The sequence below is a fragment of the Bombina bombina genome, chromosome 3 (assembly GCF_027579735.1).
Source record: "Bombina bombina isolate aBomBom1 chromosome 3, aBomBom1.pri, whole genome shotgun sequence".
In the NCBI taxonomy this organism is placed as follows: Eukaryota; Metazoa; Chordata; class Amphibia; order Anura; family Bombinatoridae; genus Bombina; species Bombina bombina.
This window is the reverse complement of record NC_069501.1, coordinates 517,913,170-517,934,852: the sequence shown is the minus strand read 5'-3', so window position 1 is coordinate 517,934,852 and position 21,683 is coordinate 517,913,170. Positions and strand designations below refer to the sequence as shown.

Here is a 21,683-nt window from a genome sequence, read left to right as displayed (position 1 = left end):
TACGAGCGCAATTAACGCTCAAGCAGGAGTGTTAATTTGCGCTCCAATCATAATCTGGCCCATAATATGCAGTGTTATAAATACATAAACAGATGATTTCTCCATATAAATGAATAGGCTTGCTGGATGCATTGAAATGCGTTTATATGCTACAGTATGTCATCCAATTTTTTAAATCAGCGCTTTATATTAACAAAAGTTGTGTATTATTTATTGACCAATAATTAATAGGGCAGTAAATTAAATCGTTATGATTCAGATAGAGCATGCAATGTGAAATAACTTTCCAGTTTTCTGCGTTTATCCAATTTAGTTTGTTCTCTAGGTTTGTTGAAACACATACGCTATGTAGGTAAGCTCAGGAGCAGCAGTGTACTACTGGGTGCAAGCAGCTGATTGATGGCAGCACGTATATGCCTCTTGTCATTGTCTCATCTGTGTTCAGCTACCTCCCAGTAGTGCCTTGCTGTTCTTTCAATAAAGCATATCAGGAAAACAATGCAAACTTATACTAATGTCAACTCCAAAATTGTTATTGTTTAAAAAGATAGATAATGCCTTTACTACCCATTCCCCAGCTTTGCATAACCAATACTGATATATTAATATACTTTAGAACATTTAAACCTCTACATTTCTGCCTGTTTCAAATGCTTTATTGACAACCTCTAATCACATGCTTTTTATGAGCTTTTCACAACAAGAGACTGCTAATTCATGTGGGCCATATAGATAACATTGTGCTCACGCCTGTGGGTTAGGGCAAACACAGCAGTAATTGGCTAAAATGCAAGTCAATAGATAATAAATAGCCATGTGATCAGGGGGCTGTCAGAAGAGACTTAGATACAAGGTAATCACAGAGGTAAAAAGTATATTAATATAACTGTGTTGGCTGTGCAAAATGGGGTAATGGGTAATAAAGGGATTATCTATCTTTTTAAACAATAAACATTTTGGAGTTGACTGTCCCTTTAAATACAGCAGTACTTTGGAAAGTTATTTCAAACTGTTTACTCTATCTATTATGAAAAAGAAAATTCTGGTTTTGTGTCAATTTAAATCATAATATAGGATATACTGTAGTTAATAAGTTTATAAACCTGACCTAATATTATGATGTATTATATTTAAAATGGCTAAAATACTTTATTGTACTAGAAAGATTCTCACTTACCGGTATATACTTTTTAAACACAAGAAACTCATTGCACCTGGGAAATTCAAACGTTTTTACAGTAAATAAACACAATAACAAAAAAGTGACGGTAAACGCAGTAAATTCTCACTTAGGGCTCGATGACTGAAAGCTCTCTGGGCTGGCGAGATTATTAATGAATGCTTGCCAGTCCTTCTATTTCCCTGGTGGAATGATCTAAAGCCATTTTTTTACCCTGAAAACAGGGTATCTCGCTAAGGGGCGTATACTGTATTTTCATATGAAATGTGCACAACAAAATTCATATTTTAAACATTATACAAAACAAATATTTGAACCATTCACACAAAAATAAGCAGGGAAAAATTGTATTGTTAAGGTGCATCAAAAATCGTAACAAAATTCTTCACCAAAAATCGTATGTTAACAAAAAAGTAAAATGTGTATGTAATTTGTACAGGAGTAAATCAAATTAAATATGCACAGCGTAAATCATAATTGTACTACACTGGATGTGCAAAAATCACACAGAAATGTGATCTTATAAATACAAAATGCAAAGCGTAATTGTTGTTTTTTCATATAATGGGCTGAACATGGGCGTTCCATGGGCGTATATGAAAATGTCAAAAGTGTCCTAATCCCAGCGTAATTCTATAAAGATTTTCACACTGCAGATCTCACTGTTTTTTCTCGCCAACTAAAAGGTGGTGAGCTTTTCTCAAAACAATACGAACACTTATAACTCCAAGAGAAAAACAAATGCATACTAAAATATAGGGGAATGTACGATGCTCTATGCAGAAAGCAGCATAATGTGGTTTATATTGGCTGCAGGATTTTAATTTTAAAGTGCTCCCCCTGCTCCCTGCTAGCTTCGCACTAAGGAGCGAAGTGTCCCTATCCAGCGAGCTTCATTACTTTTAATAGGAGCCATCTCGCCACTCGCAGGGACTGCCCCTTTTTTACGATCATTGCACTGGGGCAGCCCTGCGAGTGTCAGCGAGAAAAAGGTTTGAGCTGGAGAAGAATATATCATTGAGCTCTCTCTGTAAAGTTGAATTGCAGAAGAGGTCAATATTTTCTAAATTATATTGATATATATTTCAAGGATTGAGAAAGCTTTTGTGCAAAGAAAAATGTATCTACATTTGTGACAATATTGTATACAGTGTATATATATATATATATATATATATATATATATATACACACACACAGTTTATCTGTAGTATTTGGAACATAAATTTAATGATGTTTAATATGATCCATCTATTTATCTGTCCTTCTTTTGCTGCCTTATTGCCTGTTTGTCACTCAATCTGTATATCAATAGGAGGAAGCATTGCTCGCTAATGGATTAAAAACCCAATGCACATCCTATGTAAGGCTAGGTTTCTATTTTTTATTTCTCAGACAACCACACTCCTCTTCAGGCAGTCACTTTTCAGAGGTATATCGGTGCTTGAATTTAAAAAAGTTTATGAAAGTTGTGGTTAGGTCACTGAACTGTTTTAGTCAGAATAAGTGTGTCATTATATTGGTGACATTAATCGTGGTGTTCCTACTGAGTTTAATGCCGGAGTCTATTCAAGATGATCAGCCAACTTAAAAAAAACATTTTTTTTTTAAATCTAGCAAAGTCAGTTAAACTCAACTTATTCAAGTCAGTTAAAAGTGAATTTATTTTCAATGAACAGAATAATGAAACTGACTTAAAAATTATAATAAGGTCAACTATCTTGTAAAGGGAGTACACGATTGGCTGGAAATCTGTTCTTCTTTTAACAGAATTTAAACAGTGCATTCTATTTAATACTTGCATGAAAATATAGTTCCGATCCCAGCATTAAATAAAAGGATATCTTTTACAGCTGCTTTACACAGAACTACCATTATTTTTTTCCCTTTAACAATTTTTTTTAACAAATTTAAACAGCAGCTTTTTCAAATGAATGTTAGTAAAGTCCTGAGTACAACATCCCTTTAAATATTTGCCTTTTTAGTGGAGAGATTTATGTCACTTAATACAGCCAAGCTACATGTCTGTGAATTACTACCTATAGGCCAAAGTTATAACCGTTTCTTCTATGGCTGGTTTACTAGGGCTGCCCAACAATACAAAGACCTTTATTGGGGCTGTTCATTGTTATGGTACTATGTTGTACAGCCAGTGAAATGCTTTATTGGTTTTCCCATGTTTTCTAGACAAACTAGCATGGTTTTGCGATTATGGCTTGTTCAGTTCATGGCTATTTAATGCCTGTCATTGAACGTCTGTTAATAAAGCTTTTTTTCCTAGTGCTTTTAGACAGGCTGACAAAGAAAAACATAAAGGTTCACTATTAAAGTTCAAGTGCTTATTTAAAAAAAAAAAATATTTACAAAGACATTGTTAATATTAGAATATGCTACATGATGTAAGATAACCCTTAGTGTTCATCTCTGAAACAAAGTTGATGCTTTTAAATAAATAATGTTTTTTTTTTAATGTAAAACAAAAGTCTCAATATTAAAAAAATAAACAAATTATAAAAAAGGAAGGTGTAAATTATGCCCCTGAAATGTAATATTGCTGTAAATAAATCAGCAGGGCATTTGAATTCCTGACACCTTAAATATAAATTCCAAGTAAATTCTTGTAGTAAATTATGAGGTTATGAACAAAAGAGTTTTCCAAGTTTGTTTTTTCTTCACCCAAACTTATATTTGTGTTGGAAGCTTCCACTCCTTGCTGTGATTCTTATGAGATGAAAAAAGCCAACGTTCTATAATTTATGTGACAATTTACTATGCTGTTTTTATCGTCCAATCTCTTGTTTAAATAATTTTGTAAGGTTTTTTTTTTTTCTAGCCATCCAGAAATTCTAATACACTTTGCATGAGGTTAGAAATACAGCAGAAGAATGTGTGTGACATTGCTCGCTTTAATTAATGTTTACACTGTTCATAACTGGGACGCTTCCACTGGCGAAAGTCCACTTACCTGTCTGAAGAGCATTCTTTGATAAGCAGCTATAAAATCCTGGACCTCCCAGCAACTTAAAGGTTAAAATAAATGTCAGGCATCTGAAGTGACTAAGAGAAAGTATATTTTACAATTATATTTACAAACTAAGAACTCAGTAATTTAGTTAACTATTTTTTACTTACATGTTTCACTATTTACTTAACTTAAAGGGACATTAAACCCAAAAATTTTCTTTCATGGTTTAGAAAGAGCATGCAATTTTAAACAACTTTCTAATTTACTTCTATTATCTAACATGCTTCATTCTCTTGGTATTCTTTGCTGAAAAGCATATCTAGATAGGCTCAGTAGCTGCTGATTGGTCACTGCACATATATGCCTTGTGTGATTGGCTCACCAATGTGTATTTCTATTTATTCAACAAAGGATATCTAAAGAATAAAGCAAATTAGATAATAGAAGTAAATTTGAATGTTGTTTAAAATTGTATTCTCTATCTGAATCATGAAAGAAAATGTTTGGGTTTAATGTCCCTTTAATGCTTTTAAGTGGGTGTTTTCATTAAAAATATTTTAAAAGGAATTAAACTCTATTTGTCACACATAAGAAAGAGCACTTTTTAAACATTATTTTTTCTTTCTTTTGGATAAATAGGAAGTTTGGGGGGTTTTTTTTTTGGCAAGGGGCAGATTGCCTATTAGCTGATTGGTGGACAGTAATACGCAGTGATGCACCTAACAAGCAAAATCCAGTACAGTACAGGAAAATCCATAATACAAAATAAATAAATACATAAATAATATAATAAAATACAAAAAAAAACCTCATTGATTGTTTTTAAATGCTAATGTAAAAAATAGTGAAATTATTGAATTTTTAATAATACTCACTCAGGGCTAAAAAATGCAATGATCAAAATATATTAAACACTAAACATTTGTTATATAAACTAAAAAAACACTGTTGAAACATATTGCCAATATTTATTGCATGAAAAAAGGTTAAATTAATGCTGTATTTGGTTACTTAGAAATGTAAATTTATGCACAACTGTCCTGTGTATTAGAAGATCATTGGCTAATAAAGAACCCCTACAATTCTGCTGGAGTACAGTGACACACCCCATTGACATAAAATAAACCCCACAACAATTATTTTTGTTTCTTTAGCAGATTTTTTTTTAAAAAACTTTTATTTTGTTTACTAGTTTTAGAAAAGCAATGTTTTAATTTCACTTTAATTCAGGACCTCTTAGTAGAGCCATTCCCTTACCAGATGCTCTGGTTTCACACTACCTCACTGTTTATCAGTGCCTCCCCCTCAAGTTTTTGTTGCAACACATTAGTTAGTGACTGATAAAATGTCTGAGAATCCTGTTAGACTCATGATGTATGTGTACAATGGTTATCTTTCATTTGATGAATCCTAGTTTTAGCTCATGATTTCACAAAGTCCTTGAAATTTTAGTGACTTTTTTAACCACAGTTTCTATTCCAGGCCTGATTTAAAGGCAACGGATCAATGCAATTAAAGGGATATTAAACACAAAATTACCCCCTGGATGAAATGTATAATTATAATTAAACCTAATACAAAATCAAAATAATTAATGTTTTATTGTTCCAACATTCCCTGTAGTTTATACAGGAACATTATACTTTATCTACACTCCTAATAGAGACTGTAATGGTTACTGTGTTCTGTATTTTGCTGCAGTTTGTCTGTGCAAATTACATGCAACATCAGTCCAGAAACTCATTTATACCTGATCTCTTATTGGCCACACAAAAGATCAAGTAAATATACTGAACAGTATTTTCAAGAGGTTTATCTCTGGTCTGCTCTGGATTTGCAAAACATCAGTTTGTTGCATTATATTTATTTTGTGTGTAGATTTCTTAAAATGTAGTAGATACTGTTAGATAGATAAATATATAGGTATTAGATAGATAGACAGACAGATAGATAGATAGCTAGATAGATAGAATTGTAGCATATGTTCTTTTATTGTGAAAATAAAGTACCAAAGGGAGGGCAGGGTAGGCAAAATGAGACAGAATATTAAAGGCATTTGAAGATTCCTTCTTTTATCTCTGTGAACTTGAAAAGATGTCTTACTTGTCTGTTGACACTGTAAGTGCAGATCAATAGACAAAACAGTTTTAAATTGGATTTAAATGAATTTAAAATCCGCAGCTAACATAATCATATCCAATCTGAGATGTCTAACAAAGGTAATCCTATGCTTTTGGGTCCCTCAGGAGACTTCAGATACCCTGTCTTTAAAGGGATATTAAACAGTATGAGACTGTAATATAAAATGTTTAATTATGTGTAGGTAAAAAACCTGGCAGTATACTTTCATTATTTATTTTGTCCCCGTTTAACTATAAAAATATTTGATTCTTCAATTCCACTGATTCTGTAGAAAGTAATGGGCGTTGTCTTGTTTGAACTCAAGTTTTCCCCTGATCTATCATTTCCTGCTGATGACAATTATGGCTGAATATATTCAGCGGCATTCACAGCTTTTTTGGCTATGTGGAGCAGGTTTGCGTAAGTGAGCTTGCTGCTGCCACATATTTGAGAAGCAGAAACTGCTTCTTTTTTCTTCTCCACCACCTCAGTAGCGAGGTAGCGAGACCAATCACTTCAAATATCACTCTTCGGGGTGGTTGACATTCCCTGCTCTAGCTCAACTTGCGCCAGGTCAGAGGCAGCATTGCACAACAACCTTCGACAAGTGGCAATTGCAGGTGGACAGGTTCACTAAAATGATTATCTTAAAAAAGGCTTCCAAATAGTTTTGTTTGCACAAACAGAGATAAATAGAAAACTAGTTCAAAAATGGCAGCACCCATTACTTGTGCTACTACTATAATTGTAAAAATGCATCTACATATTATTCTAAAGCTAATCTTTGCTTTGCATACAACATCAAAGGGACATAAAACCCAATTTTTTTCTTTAATGATTAAGAAAGAGCATGCAATTTTAAACAACTTTCTAATGTACTTTTGTTATCTAATTTGCTTAATTCTCTCAATATCCTTTGCTGAAAAAGAATATCTAGATAGGCTCAGTAGCTGCTGATTGGTGGCTGCACATAGATGTCTTGTGTGATTGGCTCACCCATGTGCATTGCTATTTATTCAACAAAGAATATCTAAAGAATGAAGTAAATTAGATAATAGAAGTAAATTGGAATATTGTTTAAAATTGTATTCTCTATCTGAATCATGAAAGAAAAAATGTGGGTTTAATGTCCCTTTAAGTCTAGCATCCACAGTACTTAGACACTAAGGAATTAAGATTGGGTTTTGTGCTTATGTTCTCTGTTTCAATGTACACCAAAATTAAATAAATTAAATTATATATGATTATTGATTCAATGGTTACAGTTTACATTTTTGTGTAAAGCATTTTAAACACTTAAAGGGACAGTCTAATCTAGAATTTTTATTGTTTAAAAAGATAGATAAACCCTTTATTACCCATTCCCCAGTTTTGCATAACACACACAGTTATATTAATATACTTTTGACTTTTCTGATTACCTTGTATCTAAGCCTCTGCAGACTGCCCCTTATCTCAGTTCATTTGACAGACTTGCATTTTAACCAACCAGTGCTGATTCATAAATAACTCCACGGGAGTGAGTACACTTATCTATATGACACACGTGAACTTGCACTGTCTAGCTGTAAAAAAAACTTTCAAAATGCCCTGAGATAAGTGGCAGAAATTAGTATATGAGTCTACCTAGGTTAAAAAAGCAAAGCAAATTTGATTATAAATGTAAATTGGAATGTTGTTTAAAATTGCATGCCCTATTGGAATCAGGAAAGTTTAATTTTGACTAGACTGTCACTTTAAACAGACGAGGAACTGGTTTGGAGATGATAATTATTATGATAGTATTTAGCATAGCTAAATATGTAATACTAAATGACCTCACTTTGGAACTTGAGAAGCTACCACTGACCGTATATTACAAGGGGGCTATTACTGAACTCCAGCCAGTCCAGACATCCTTTAAAGTCAATGCAAAATTTAATAAAATTACTTATGTGTTCACTGGCTTTGTACTTACTTTTTTTTTTTTTAGCTAACTAAAATTATTTACAGGTGAAGTTAAATGTACATTTATTTTTAATAAAAAAAGATTGACAAAATATATTTAAATCAGTTGTATATAAAAAAAATGTGTTTTATGACATTTTGAACATGTAGGTCTAAACATATACAAAATAACCAACAGTAACATAAAAAAGTATAAAACTGGTAGACATCTAGTACGCTTCATGTGTTCCCCTTAAACTGACATGAAAGGACATATAATGGCATAGCTGCATACTATTTGAACACACTTTAAAATATAAATGCATTTTAAAAATGGCTGTTTAAGACTTTTATAATTGAGCAATTTGCCTCCTTTATATAACCCTAGGGCAGTGATTGCTAAACTTGGCACCCCAGGTGTTTTAAAACTACATTTCCCATGATGCTTAGGCACTCTGAAGTCTAGTTTAACATCATGGGAATTGTAGTTCCGAAACATATACAAGGGCATATCTCAGACCATATGGATCTGTTAATTAGTCCTTACACTTCATGTACATACTTGATTGACAAGCAAACAACTGCAGGGTCACCAGTTAGCCAAAATCAGAACTAGAACTGGGCATAGGGTTGCTACTTCGGCCATGTTTTCCTGGATACTTATGAGTTACACATGTTGCAGGGTGTGCAGAGAAAAGCCTGCATTGTGCTGCTGGACAGCACCAAAATAGTAACCCTGGATAGCACTATTCATGTTCCTCCCTGCACACCCTGCAGCATGTGTAACTCATAAGTGTCCAGGAAACCATAGCCGAGGTGGCAACCCTAACTGGGCATGTGCTTATTCTTTGGTTTAAACATATAAAGCAACCTCTTATAATGGGTTTATATTGCAAAGTGCATTAACATGGTATGTTGAGACTTATTTATTAATTATAGCTGCCAAGACTCTGCCCTAGACAAACACTTCAATGGCCTGCACCTCAAAGGTGTTCCTGACTTTGGTGTGCAGATCATTGAAATAGTAAAGAGACATCCCAGGGGGATGACAGACATAAATTCTTAACTAAGAGAGAACTATTTTGGATCTTAGACAATAGACATCCCAAAGGCATGAACCTTGAATGGGATATTTCAGACTTTACAAATTGATCTCTGAATCTTTCTCTCTTAGTTTATCTGCCCATCTCCATAACCGCTTACATTAATTCTCTGGTACAGATATTATTTGTTTTTTCTATCTATTGATCCTGCACAATTTTGAACATGCTATTCTTTTATTATCAATAAATAAATACAGTTTATTAATACAAACAAATAATTTATCTAAAGCAATTTTCAGGTTTATCAGTTAAAAAAGAATACTATACACACTGTCTTTTGAGTCCTGTAAGCAATACTCTAGGAATGTGTTCTATAAGTTTTATCTATAATTCATTTTTTAATTCCCATATTTTACAATACCACCTTATGCTTTGGTGGGGCGTAGCCTATCTTGGACCGGATTCTGGTACCTGATTGGCTGAGTCTTCCTTAAAGTGTGAGCTGGATTGTCCTTTGTGTATCCTATGACTAAGCGCCAATAGAGGCGCGAAACGCATCAGGACAGCCTTTTTTCCTAGACCCCTGCATGTATATTGCATACCCTATGCAATTTTTAATCTTTGTCTCAATAAAGATGATCTTTTAATTCCCTCTGAGTGCTCAGGTTTTCCGTTTTTCTAAATATAAAATACACTTGTACTGCAATTCTAGATTAATTTATCATATTGTTTATTCTATATTTTTTATACATTATACGTTTCTTTGCAGGATTAAGATATAACCAACAGGGAAACATTGAAGTGACTTCCTCATCTTCCATTAGTCAACACGTAAATAATGCAATGGTGACCAGCCAGTCTGTTTTACAGCAAGTTTCTCCAGTGAGCTTGGATCAGAGCCACAGCATGCTTTCACCTGATGGGAAATTGGTGAGTACACCTGGTCTATTGTAGCTGCAGCACTGATAAGATAAGATATCCAGGCAGGCAAAATAAACAACTTTTTTTTTTTTTTTTAAGTTTCTCACAGGGTCAATTGTAAACAATAAAGCAATTGTAGGACAGTTCAAATTTTTGAATGGAGAGAGTTTGAACTAAAAGGCAGTCATCTAGCTTACAGCTTTCACTAACATTACAATATACATGTTTTAAACTGAGAAATACATTTAACAAAGGGCTGTTCTTTTTTTTTATTGATTAAATAGCTTGGAAGGTGGGTGGAACTTTGTTTGTTTTTCTCCACAGACGACACACATTTTGATTAAATATCCTTTTATTAGCAGCCTTTAAAATATTCTTTCATTTGTAACTATTCTCTAAGCCCAGGCAGCAAAAATAAAAAAAAATAAACACATTCCTTTAACCCTTGCAATCATGAATTACTTATTTTATTTTAAGATTATAATTGATTGATTGATTTAAGTATTAATTATTTAATTTGTTCATTTTTTATTGTATGATTTTTAGTTATGTTGAATATTTATGGTGCCCATAATCATTTTGAGCCCAGATTTTAAGATGCAGTAAAGGGAGTTTATTAACGTAAAATTACAACTTTTATTTGAATTTAACATCGCTTTATACATGGAGCTGAATCTTGATTATTTAGTAAGGTCAAGTATAATTCAAAACTTATATGCAGTCTTTCCACAAAGATGCATTATGGTTATCTATTGGCCCTGGTTTTCTACCATAGCCATATATGCCTTTGGAATAAGGAAATAATAGTTTTAATTTAAAAAAAATTGGCTTCTAAATATAAGGGATACCAAACCCATTTTTTTTTTATTCATATAGATCGTGCAATTTGAAGCAACTTTCAAATTTATTCCTATTATCAAATTTTCTTTGTTCTTTGCAATCTTTATTTGAAAAGAAGCAGGAATGTAAAAGCTTAGGAGCCGGCCCATTTTTGGTTCAGAACCTGGGTAGCACATGCTGATTGGTGGCTAAATGTAGACGCCAATAAGCAAGCACTATCCCGGGTATATATATATATATATATATATATATATATATATATATATATATATATATATATATATATATATATATATATATATATATATATATATAATGGGGAAAAAATACTAAGTTAAACTTTTCCCTCTATAACTGACCATTTTCTATGAGTGTTAGTATTCTAAGGTGTATGCTGCATACAAAAAATGAGGGAAAATTGACAACTATAGAAAAATACTATAAAATTAAATAACCATCATGTATGGCAGCAATGCCTTTAAGTATATTTAATTAATTTAAGATGAAGGTAAAATCACTAACAGCTTCTCTTTATACTTTAGCACAATTTTTAATAGATTAATATTCTGTATTTCAGGATTTTTATTAGTATGTAATGCTTCTTATTTGTATCCCATGATGTTATTTACTACAAATCCATTTCTGTTACTGTTTAAAGCTTTTTGTGTGTGTTCTAATTCTGAGTCATATGTCTTATTTGTTTTAGATATCGGTTTCCGGAGGTGGATTACCACCCGTGAGCACTTTGACTAATATTCATAGTTTATCCCAGTCAGTTCATCACAATGGCCAACAGTCTCAGAACCTCATTATGGCACCCATTTCCGGTGTCATGGCTATAACACAAAGTAAGTGTCTACTAATTTCAGCTTCACCTATTTTACTGCAACAAATTATAGAGAATTATACAATACACAGGATACACAATTTGCTGATGTAGCCTTGTAAAAATGACTCCCATAAATGTTATACAGCATACAGATTTGTTCATCATATAGACAAAACAAGAATTATTTTAATTGGTTGAGGACTATCTGGGTGTGTATATACCTGAACCAATCAGGCAGGTTGTGACATAACACACTATATCAAAGTCCAAAGAAACATTTTGTTCATGGACATATACATTACTACTAGTCTAAGGGGTTAAAATACCAGACACAGATTTGTTTACCAAAAAAAAAGGAAACATTTATATGGTACATAATTATGGATAAACACTGTATTTAGCTTAAATCTGTAAATATCAATTATATAAATGTAACTGTGCATACATATATGTAATGCTGGCTTGAATTTACTACTATTCTCTATAGAGCTGACTTACAAAAAAGTGAGGTAGTTCTACATAAATCATTGAATCAGTCCCATAAGATGAATAAGAATTGGAGAATTGTGCTTCACTTCTGATTCTTGGTAAATCTATGCAATTTGGGTCAAATATATAAAAAATATTGGATGAACAAAATTAGGTTTTACTGGATGCATTTTTGACAGGATACATAAAAAACATTGTATTAAGATATCTTGCTACATAGTTTATTATGTTTATTTACATTATCTTAATTAATTGTCTTTAATAAACGCATGAAGATTTGACAATGATTTGATCTGTTTCTCAGATTTAAATACCAGCCAGGCACAGAGTGTACCAGTCATCAACAGTGTCGGAAGTTTGGCAGCTCTACAGTCCGTACAGTTTTCACAACAGCTACACAGTCCGCATCAACAGCAAATAATGCAACAGTCTTCTAGTCACATGTCCCAGCAGCCATTTTTATCAGCTGTAACTCAGCTTCAGAATTCACACAGTAAGTATTGGTCTGGGTAGTTCTGGGTAGGACAGGATATGTGCACTGAGCATTGGGGAACTCATTAACTGAGGAGGTAGTAAATGCCAATACCTTAGATACATTTTAAAATAGTTTAGATATATTTCTGGCTAAAAACAGATTTCATGGATGTGCATAGTATATATCAGCAATTAAGGACTGTGCTGCTAAATATCTGCATACAATGTAAAAAAAAAACCATTTTTTTAAAAAATGTTTTCAGTCCAGGGACACCTCTTGAAAATCATCTTGCATATTTTATAATGTGTATCTTATCTCCTTTGCTGTGGTCACCTAGGGACAGTTACAAATAAGCATAATTATATAGTATAAGAAGTGGGCAAAATAAATACTACACATATTTTACAAATTTGGTTTCATTAAGCATAACTAAACATCTTATGGGGATTTAATTTTAAGTTTATTGCTCCATTTTATATATTTTATAAACTGAGTGTATAAAACGTAATTCAAATGTGAATATGAAATAAGATATAATATCCAACCAATTCTATATCTTTTTGTGTTAATTAAAGCTGGTATATTTCTCTTTATTTTTCTAGTGTATGCACACAAGCAAGAACCTCCCCAATATTCCCACACAGCACGTTTCCCATCAGCCATGGTTGTAACAGACACCAGCAGTATCAGCACATTATCAAACATGTCTTCCAGTAAACAGGTGAGAGCTTATTTGTAAAAAGAGTATAATTTCTAGCTTGTTCTTTCTTCAAAAGGAGCAAGGCTATATATATATATATATATATATATATATATATATATATATATATATATATATATATATACATATATGAAAAGTGAGTTTAAAATCCTCCACTAAGCACAAAATGTAAAGAAAATAACTCTTTGTATAGATCATTTAACAAATCTAAACAAGTTAGAAGGCTTGCTTTTCCCACACAAAACCTCTGGATACGTTGTTTTCAATGCAGCAAAGGATTCTGGGTAGGATATGCAAATGAGGCTCACAATAACTCACTTTTTTATTTCAGTCGGCAAGAATTCACAGAATATATGCTTATGCATTTGAAATTGTGATTGGCTGAGGGCTGTCACTTGATATAGGAGGAGTGGAAATAGACATGAAATTTGTCAGAAAAAAATCTACTACTCATTTGAAGTACAGACTAAGGCTATTGCATTGTCTTTTTATCATGCATTTGTTTCTTAAGAAAATCAACTGTAGTTACTGGTCCTTTAATTATATTAATTAGTAGTATCTAACAGGTGCAAAACTAGAAAGCAATTTCAAAATACTATGAGCTAGAAATTGAGGTGTTCCAATAAGAACCCCGTAAAGTCTAGTTACCAACACACTGAATGGTAAATAAATAAAGGACATATACTAGATTCTGCAAAAGGCAAATTTAATTATCAAAATATAGATATATTATATTAAAATTAATTTAAATTAAAAGACAAAAGACTCCTAATGGGCCACTCACACATCTAACTAAAGCTGGAGTGTTATACTATCAGGTGCACCACTATAAAGTTCCAAATGATGAATATTATCTATGTTCCACTTGGTATCGTTCAAATCATGCATGTGTGGGCAATTACCCTTAGCCAAGCTTACTTTAAGTTTAAAGGGACATGAAACCATCTTTCATGATTTAGAAAGAGCATGCAATTATTAAAAAAAACTTTCCAATTTACTTCTATTATCTAATTTGCGTCATTCTCTTGATGATTGGTGGCTGCACATAGATGCCTCATGTGATTGGCTCACCCATGTGTATTGCTGCTTCTTCAACAAAAGGATATCTAAAGAATGAAGCAAATGAGATAACAGATGTAAATTGAAGTGTTGTTTAAAATTGAGTTCTCTCTCTGAATCAAATATTTTGGGTTTCATGTCCCTTTAATCCCAGTTCCAGTACACATTCACAAGCCATAAAGTCCAGAGCCACTAAAGGAAAGTAACACACAGGTACAGTTTGTGCAATAAAACAGGGGGGCGTCCTCAACTCCACCAACTTACCCCAATACCTTAGATAGTCTACTGTGACGTCCTCCTAGATTTCCATATGCTCCATAGTAAACAGCGGCTTTACCGGTTCCGGCTGGTGGGAAGTTACCACCTGAGGTTGCTGCTAAACCAATATATATATATATACACATGGTCTAAATAAGCGGAATCAACTAACGCAAAATAAAGACAATACAATAACACTTAAAGGTACACTGAACCCAAACTTTTTCTTTCGTGATTCAGATAGAGCATTACATTTTTTTTATTTTTTTTTTATTTATTTTTTAGAGCATGAAATTTTAAGCAACTTTCTAATTTACTCCTATTATCAAATTTTCTTCATTCTCTTGGTATCTTTATTTGAAATGCAAGAATGTAAGTTTAGATGCCGGCCCATTTTTGGTGAACAACCTGGGTTGTTCTTGCTGATTGGTGGATAAATTCATCCACCAATAAAAAAGTGCTGTACAGAGTTCTGAACCCCCCAAAAAAGCTTAGATGCATTCTTTTTCAAATAAAGATAGCAAGAGAACGAAGAAAAATTGATAATAGGAGTAAATTAGAAAGTTGCTTAAAATTGCATGCTCTATCTGAATCACAAAAGAAAAAAATGTGGGTTCAGTGTCCCTTTAAAGGGACATTATACACTAGGTTTTTCTTTGCATAAATGTTTTGTAGATGATCCATTTATATAGCCCATACAGGTTTTTTTTGTAACTATGTATAGTTTTGCCTATTTTTTTAAATAACATTGTGCTGATTTTCAGACTCCTAACCAAGCCCCCTGTATCATGTGCTATCTATCAGCGAATCACAGACTTACATATGCTTACACTGTAATCTCTTGCACATGCTCACTAGTAGGTGCGGGTTCCTCACAAACGATGTATATAAAAAAGAGTGCACAATTTGATGATAGAAGTAAATTGCAAAGTTTTTTTTTTTTTTTTTTTTTTTTTTATTCATGCTCCAAGAGTCTATATGAATCATAAAAGTTTAACTTTGGCTTTGGTGCCCGTTTAAACATGCATCTAAAACATATTTGATTAAAAAAATGATTATTGTCTGCTTTTTTACTTTATCACTCAATTTAAAATGTCTTATGATTTTAAAACGTTCATATTAAACTTCTTTTAAAATAGTTCTATTCAATGAAAAAATAAATATTGGACAGTTTTTATGAGTCTGGTGGTATTTTACAGACTTGCGATTAAATCAAACGTAGATCTTGCCAAATGCCTCAGAGATAATTTCATCCTATGACAAAGCAGAAGTATTAATAATAATTTGTACGCATGGCTGGGTTTTATGTTGCCCTGCAAATGTGAATGCTGAAAATCTAATTCCACGTTTGCCAGCATCTCAACTCCTGTTAGGTTTCCCACTCTTTGTAGTCAGGAGAAAAAAAGCATTTATCTAAGCCCACAAATCTTAATCAGTCAGCCAATCAAGCGCATCAAGAGTCTTTGGAATACTATTTCCTTGAAAGGGCTTATCAATCCATCTGCAGGGCACTCAGCCCGAACCAAACCTGATGAATTATTCTATCTGACCCAAGCGGACTTTGATGCCTGCTTGTTGTAACAAGCCCTCCAAATGCACGACATAATTGTCTAATGAAAATACACCAATATGCTGCCCGTTAGGATGTCACAGCTCGTTTACAATGCAGAACTGATTATGTAGATTTCCATCCTTTATAGACCATTTGGCTGATATTTTTTCAATAGCCATTTAAAAATATTAGACAGTGTGCTAAGGTTTACTTTTTGTCTTAGGCACTTTTCTCTCAAAATACACTTAAAACAGCAAAGCGCAGGGAAAAAAATAAAATAAAGAAATAAAAGGGCATTAAAAGGTATATAAAAGAGCAAAAAAAAAAATCTAATATGTTAGAACATTTACTATTGCACGAATGCTGACATATAACTATGTGTTTAACCAATGCAAAGCTATTAAATACATATCACCAATACTGGGAGTTAGCTGAACACATATGGTGAGCAAGAGACGTGTGTAGCCACCAATAACCAGCTAGCTCCCAGACAGTAGTGCACTGTCGCTGCTTAGTATGTGCACATATGCTTTTCAACATACCAATAGTACAAATTAAATTTAATCACAGTAATTATTTAAGTGTCTTAAAATGACATGCTCTTTCATTTATTTTATAATACTATAAAATATTAAGATACTACAATAGAAATTATATAATAGTTGCAACAGCATAAAATACTGATGTTCCTATAAGAGTAAAATATTAGTACAAGGCATGATATTCATTGTAGATAGGCTCCAAGAGCCAAGATATTATATAAAAACATGTATAATCAGTTTTAGTTATTAAGCTATAGCTTCATATTTCAAACAAGAGGGTCCCTCATATTATTATTATTCTTTATTTATAAAGAGCTAGCAGATTCCGCAGCACTGTCAATGGGTAACAAAGATAAAAGGACAGTACATATCACACTGTCTTCATGTACATGGTGCAAAATACATATATTATGCAGATTAATGAGGCTATAAATAAAAATATTCAACAGCCAATACATTCTTAGTTTTTTTGCATATCTTTAATTATGACTAAAAACATTTATTTTCTTTGTTCTAAACAAAAGAAGGTATTTTAAAATGTTTTGTCCTTTTTTTTTTTAATTTTGTAAAATATATGTTCCTATAGTGAGAAAGAAACACTTACCTTTTAAGCTTGAAAGGTGTGTGACTATCCACCAATAACATAGCGGGAGTTCTGTTTAATCAGCTAATGGGCAATTAGTCCTTAAAAACCACAGTAACCACTTTGAGATTGCTATACCAATTGTCTAAATATGAATAGATTTTGCAATATACTTTTGTTATTTATTTTGGCCCCTAATTTAAGTCTAAAAATAAAAAAGTTTTCCAAGTTCTGTAACTGAAAGATAGCAGGCTTCACAAGCCTAACCTTGCCACATATCTGTCCCTAATTGGCTTCAGCAGAGATAATAATAAGAGAAGTAAAACAATCTAGGCTTTACTAACAAAATGACTGTCACTAGCCTTGTCTACTCCAACTGAAATCCCAGATTTGCGCCTTCAAATAAGCAAGTGGTGGGTAAAGTTTAACTATTAAAAACCGTAACAAGCAAACAAGGTGATAATGCATTCCAAACATTGTCAAGCCAACCAGTATGTTAGTTTATTGTAAGATGGCAGAAAAAAACATCTAATTACTAGGTCTTTGCTGTCACTATAAGGCCTAGTAGTATACAGGCATAAACTATAACCTTTTTTCATAAAAAAATAAAATACTAAGAACCACTAAAATCAAAATTAAACTTTCATGATTCAGATAGAGCACATACATTTTAACAACTTTCTAAATAAAATCCATTATCGAAATATGTACAATCTTTTTATATGCACACTTTCTGATGCAGCAGGTCCTACTGAGCATGTGCAAGATTCACAAAATACACTTATAGGCATTTTGTGATTGGCTGATGGCTGTCACATGATGCAATGGAAAGGAAAATAAAACTAACTTTGAAATTTGTCAGAAAAAAAAAAAATCTACTACTTTTGCAATTACTATCCCTTTAGACAGACACATTCTGTTGTAGAGAAGTGGCCACCGGTTTATAACATTTGCAAACACTGAGTGACTAAAAGTCCCATCCTAAATGATGTGTCATAGGATCTTCTTGGCGTCTTCTTATCTTGGGCTAACAATGTTTGCTCTCTTCTGAAAATCTTTCAAGGCCGTAGGCTGTTCACCACTTCTTACTGATATTTGTATACTGGGTACATATAGAGAGCATAAGAGTGTAAGGATCAACTGAACAGTAAAGAGATTTTAAAGCTGTAAAAAAACACCCATGGAACACTAAAGGAGACATATACAGATTACTGTTGTAATTCAATATGAAATGAAGGACATATGCAGAGATTTTATAGCCAAGGTAGTTCAGCCATAAAATTCATTTAGCTGGGCCATAAAATCATTTTGTTTAATGATGTTAAGTTCTCATAATTAAGTATCAGTTCTGTAAGTAAATATACTTTTTTTGTTGTCGTTATTCTTTCTTACGCAGTGCCCTTTGCAAGCTTGGTGACATTGCGCACCTGATGTATATTTTGCATAGCAACATGAAGATATTTGTCACAACATCTCAAGACTTTATTGCGTTGCCATGGAAGAGATATTTCAGGTGTCTTCGGGAAAACTAACTTATGGTACAACAAAAGTTCTATGCATTGAAAGACTCGAGAGTACTGGACATAGAAGATTTTCTACTACACTTGACTTCACTCCACTTATGCAGTATTTCCAGGATATACCAAAGACTGATCCCATTTTCTTATGAACCAAAAGAGAACAAAAATGAAAGTGGAAATCGCTTAAGAAGAAATCCGTGCTTTTTAAACTGACTGCAACTGCTGCTGTTAAAACTGGGAAATTTGAAGCAGAAACCTATGCATAAAGTTGAACTGAGCCATTGTAAATATATTTGTTATATATAAAAAAAACATGACATATTTCTTTATAAGAAGTTAATTTGCTGAATAGCTGTAAATTGTAAACAAGTGCAATTTTTTTTGTACATATTATAAAAAATGTAATTGTTGAGTTGGTTTAGAAAAAAAGGTCAAAAAACATAAAAAAAACATTTCATTTTCATAAAGACATGGGCCAAATATCTGGTATTGCACAATTAATATATTTTAATACAGAATTTACAAGTAGCTTAACCCATGCAGTCTTGTCACAGGAATCTGGTACTTACTACAAAGTTTGTAAGTTGTTTTTTATCAATGCCAATTTTGTGATAATCACAATTTTCTCAGGTTCTTTAATTATATTCAAAAGTAGTTATATTTTAAGGTAAAACTGCTTCTGTTAACCAAAAGGTGGAACAAATTATGACAGCAATAAGAATAAATTGGTGAAGTAGATATTTTAAAATTGAAATTAAAATAAAAGAGCATTTAAATGGACAGTAAATACTAACAAATGAATTATTTTTATATTTATAGCTCACTTTTATGCCTTTCTAAGCCACATAGCATAGGGCCTATACTGCGGCTCAAGCTTCCTGCAGCCAGCACAATTTGTTAACCTTTTTTTTTTTTTTTTAATTGAAAGAAATGGTACAGCCAATCAAATGCTGTACCACCTGGGCCATAGACTCCCAGCAGAGTGTGCTTCTGTGGCTCTGCTATTGTCTCCATGTGTCATGTAGCTCTACTGTGCATGCGCTGGGTCATCTCATGCTCTGCTTCGGGTCTAAAGCACTTATGGCAAACAGCATTTGATTGTTTGTACTTTCCGCCTTTGCTCTCTTTAAAAACAGACTGACAACCGCAGTTTGAAAGGTATAAAAGATAAGCTATATTTATAATTCAATGCCTTAACATTTGGTTTCCCGCTAATGTATGTTTATAAAATTTGTTCAATGGGAAATGCTTGTGTGACTTAGTCCAGTCTTTAAAAAAATTGCTGTGCCTGATTGGTTTAGCCATGTTGATTAAAGGAACAGTAAACACCTTGACCTTTTTATATATAATGTTTAGTTCTGTATAATTATTATTATTTCATGATCTATTTTGCTTTGAAAATTGAGCAATTTGTAATTCTTAGAACTTGCAAGGCTTACTCTGCTACATATACGTACCCTAACTGGCGTTATGAGTTAACAACTGCAAAACAATGCCTTTTATGCTAACTTTATGGCTAGCCTTGTTGCCTGTGGACTAAAGCCTAGATTAGCTCCTCCAAATGATTTTTAAAATGTTAAGACTTGGCTGATATGTTATTCTATAGCAACACAACAGAAATGTATTGTATTTAAAAAGGTGTTTACTGTCTGTTTAAGCCAACTGTGCTCGAGCACAAATAGATCCTTGATTGTGGCAGCCTAATCAAAACGTAGTAATGTTTACATAGCACAAATTATAACCAACACTTGTTACTGTGGTATGACAATCATTGTTTTTTAATTAATTATTTCCCTAACCACGTTATCACTGCCATTAATGTGATATGAATGATATGTTTATTACATTTTTATTATAAAACACAGATTTGGAAATTTGAAAGTTAAAACAACATGGCATATATTTCTATTCAATTCCACATATTAAATGTTCAAATAATTCCATTAAAAGGAAAACAAACGTTGTGATATAAACGTACAGAACAAAATAGACACAACTGTTTAGTTTCACTTAATTGGAGTAGTTTTTTTTAAAGGTTTATTTCGTATTTGTGCAGTTTTTAATACTTTTTTTCAAGTTGGAGATCTGTCACCATATTTTGATAAAAAGTGCCCAAAATAGTAATATTTTCTGGCACTGGAAATAAACCGAAATAGCCCTACTGAACTTTCATTCAATAATAATAAAAATAAAAAAACTACAAAGATATCTGTATAATTTTGAACAGTGTTAAGTTGTGTTTCCAATATAAAAAAAGGTGCGTTTGCTCACAACATATTTCCCAAAAACTTTATTGACATTTGTCTAAGAAGAAACAGTATTAATGTGTTTTCAGAATAGTTTTTATATCATGTTTTCCAAAATTACAATATTGCAGATATTTTAAACATAATTCAGTGCACGAAATTGTTTCCAAAACTTTTTTTTTCGGCCATAACAGTTTGAAACTGAACCAGAGCATGTGACAATCACGTAATGTTTTTTTTTTTTTTTCTTCAAAAATGTCCAACCTTCAATTTTCCAACTGCCAGAGATTCCAAACTCTCAAGGAAAGGAAATGTCATGATTTATATTAATGTATTATTTTTGTACAAAACTGAAATCAATCTTTTTAAAAATCATATTTATATTTGTTGTAAAGTCAAATGTTTTGAGTAAA

The 21,683-nt window shown here is 32.5% G+C and overlaps 1 protein-coding gene across 2 annotated transcripts in view; it reads left to right on the top strand.

The window, feature by feature from the left end:
• Positions 1 to 18,985, top strand: part of HNF1B (HNF1 homeobox B) — a 53,989-nt gene extending 35,004 nt beyond the window's left edge. For both annotated transcript variants that reach the window (XM_053704752.1, XM_053704751.1), the window contains exons 5-9: positions 10,005 to 10,165; positions 11,703 to 11,844; positions 12,619 to 12,807; positions 13,392 to 13,510; positions 18,901 to 18,985. In XM_053704752.1, the coding sequence (XP_053560727.1) occupies positions 10,005 to 10,165; positions 11,703 to 11,844; positions 12,619 to 12,807; positions 13,392 to 13,510; positions 18,901 to 18,921 (632 nt within the window). In that variant the 3' untranslated portion in view covers positions 18,922 to 18,985. The remainder of the gene's footprint in view (positions 1 to 10,004; positions 10,166 to 11,702; positions 11,845 to 12,618; positions 12,808 to 13,391; positions 13,511 to 18,900) is intronic.
• The last annotated feature ends 2,698 nt before the right edge of the window (positions 18,986 to 21,683 follow it).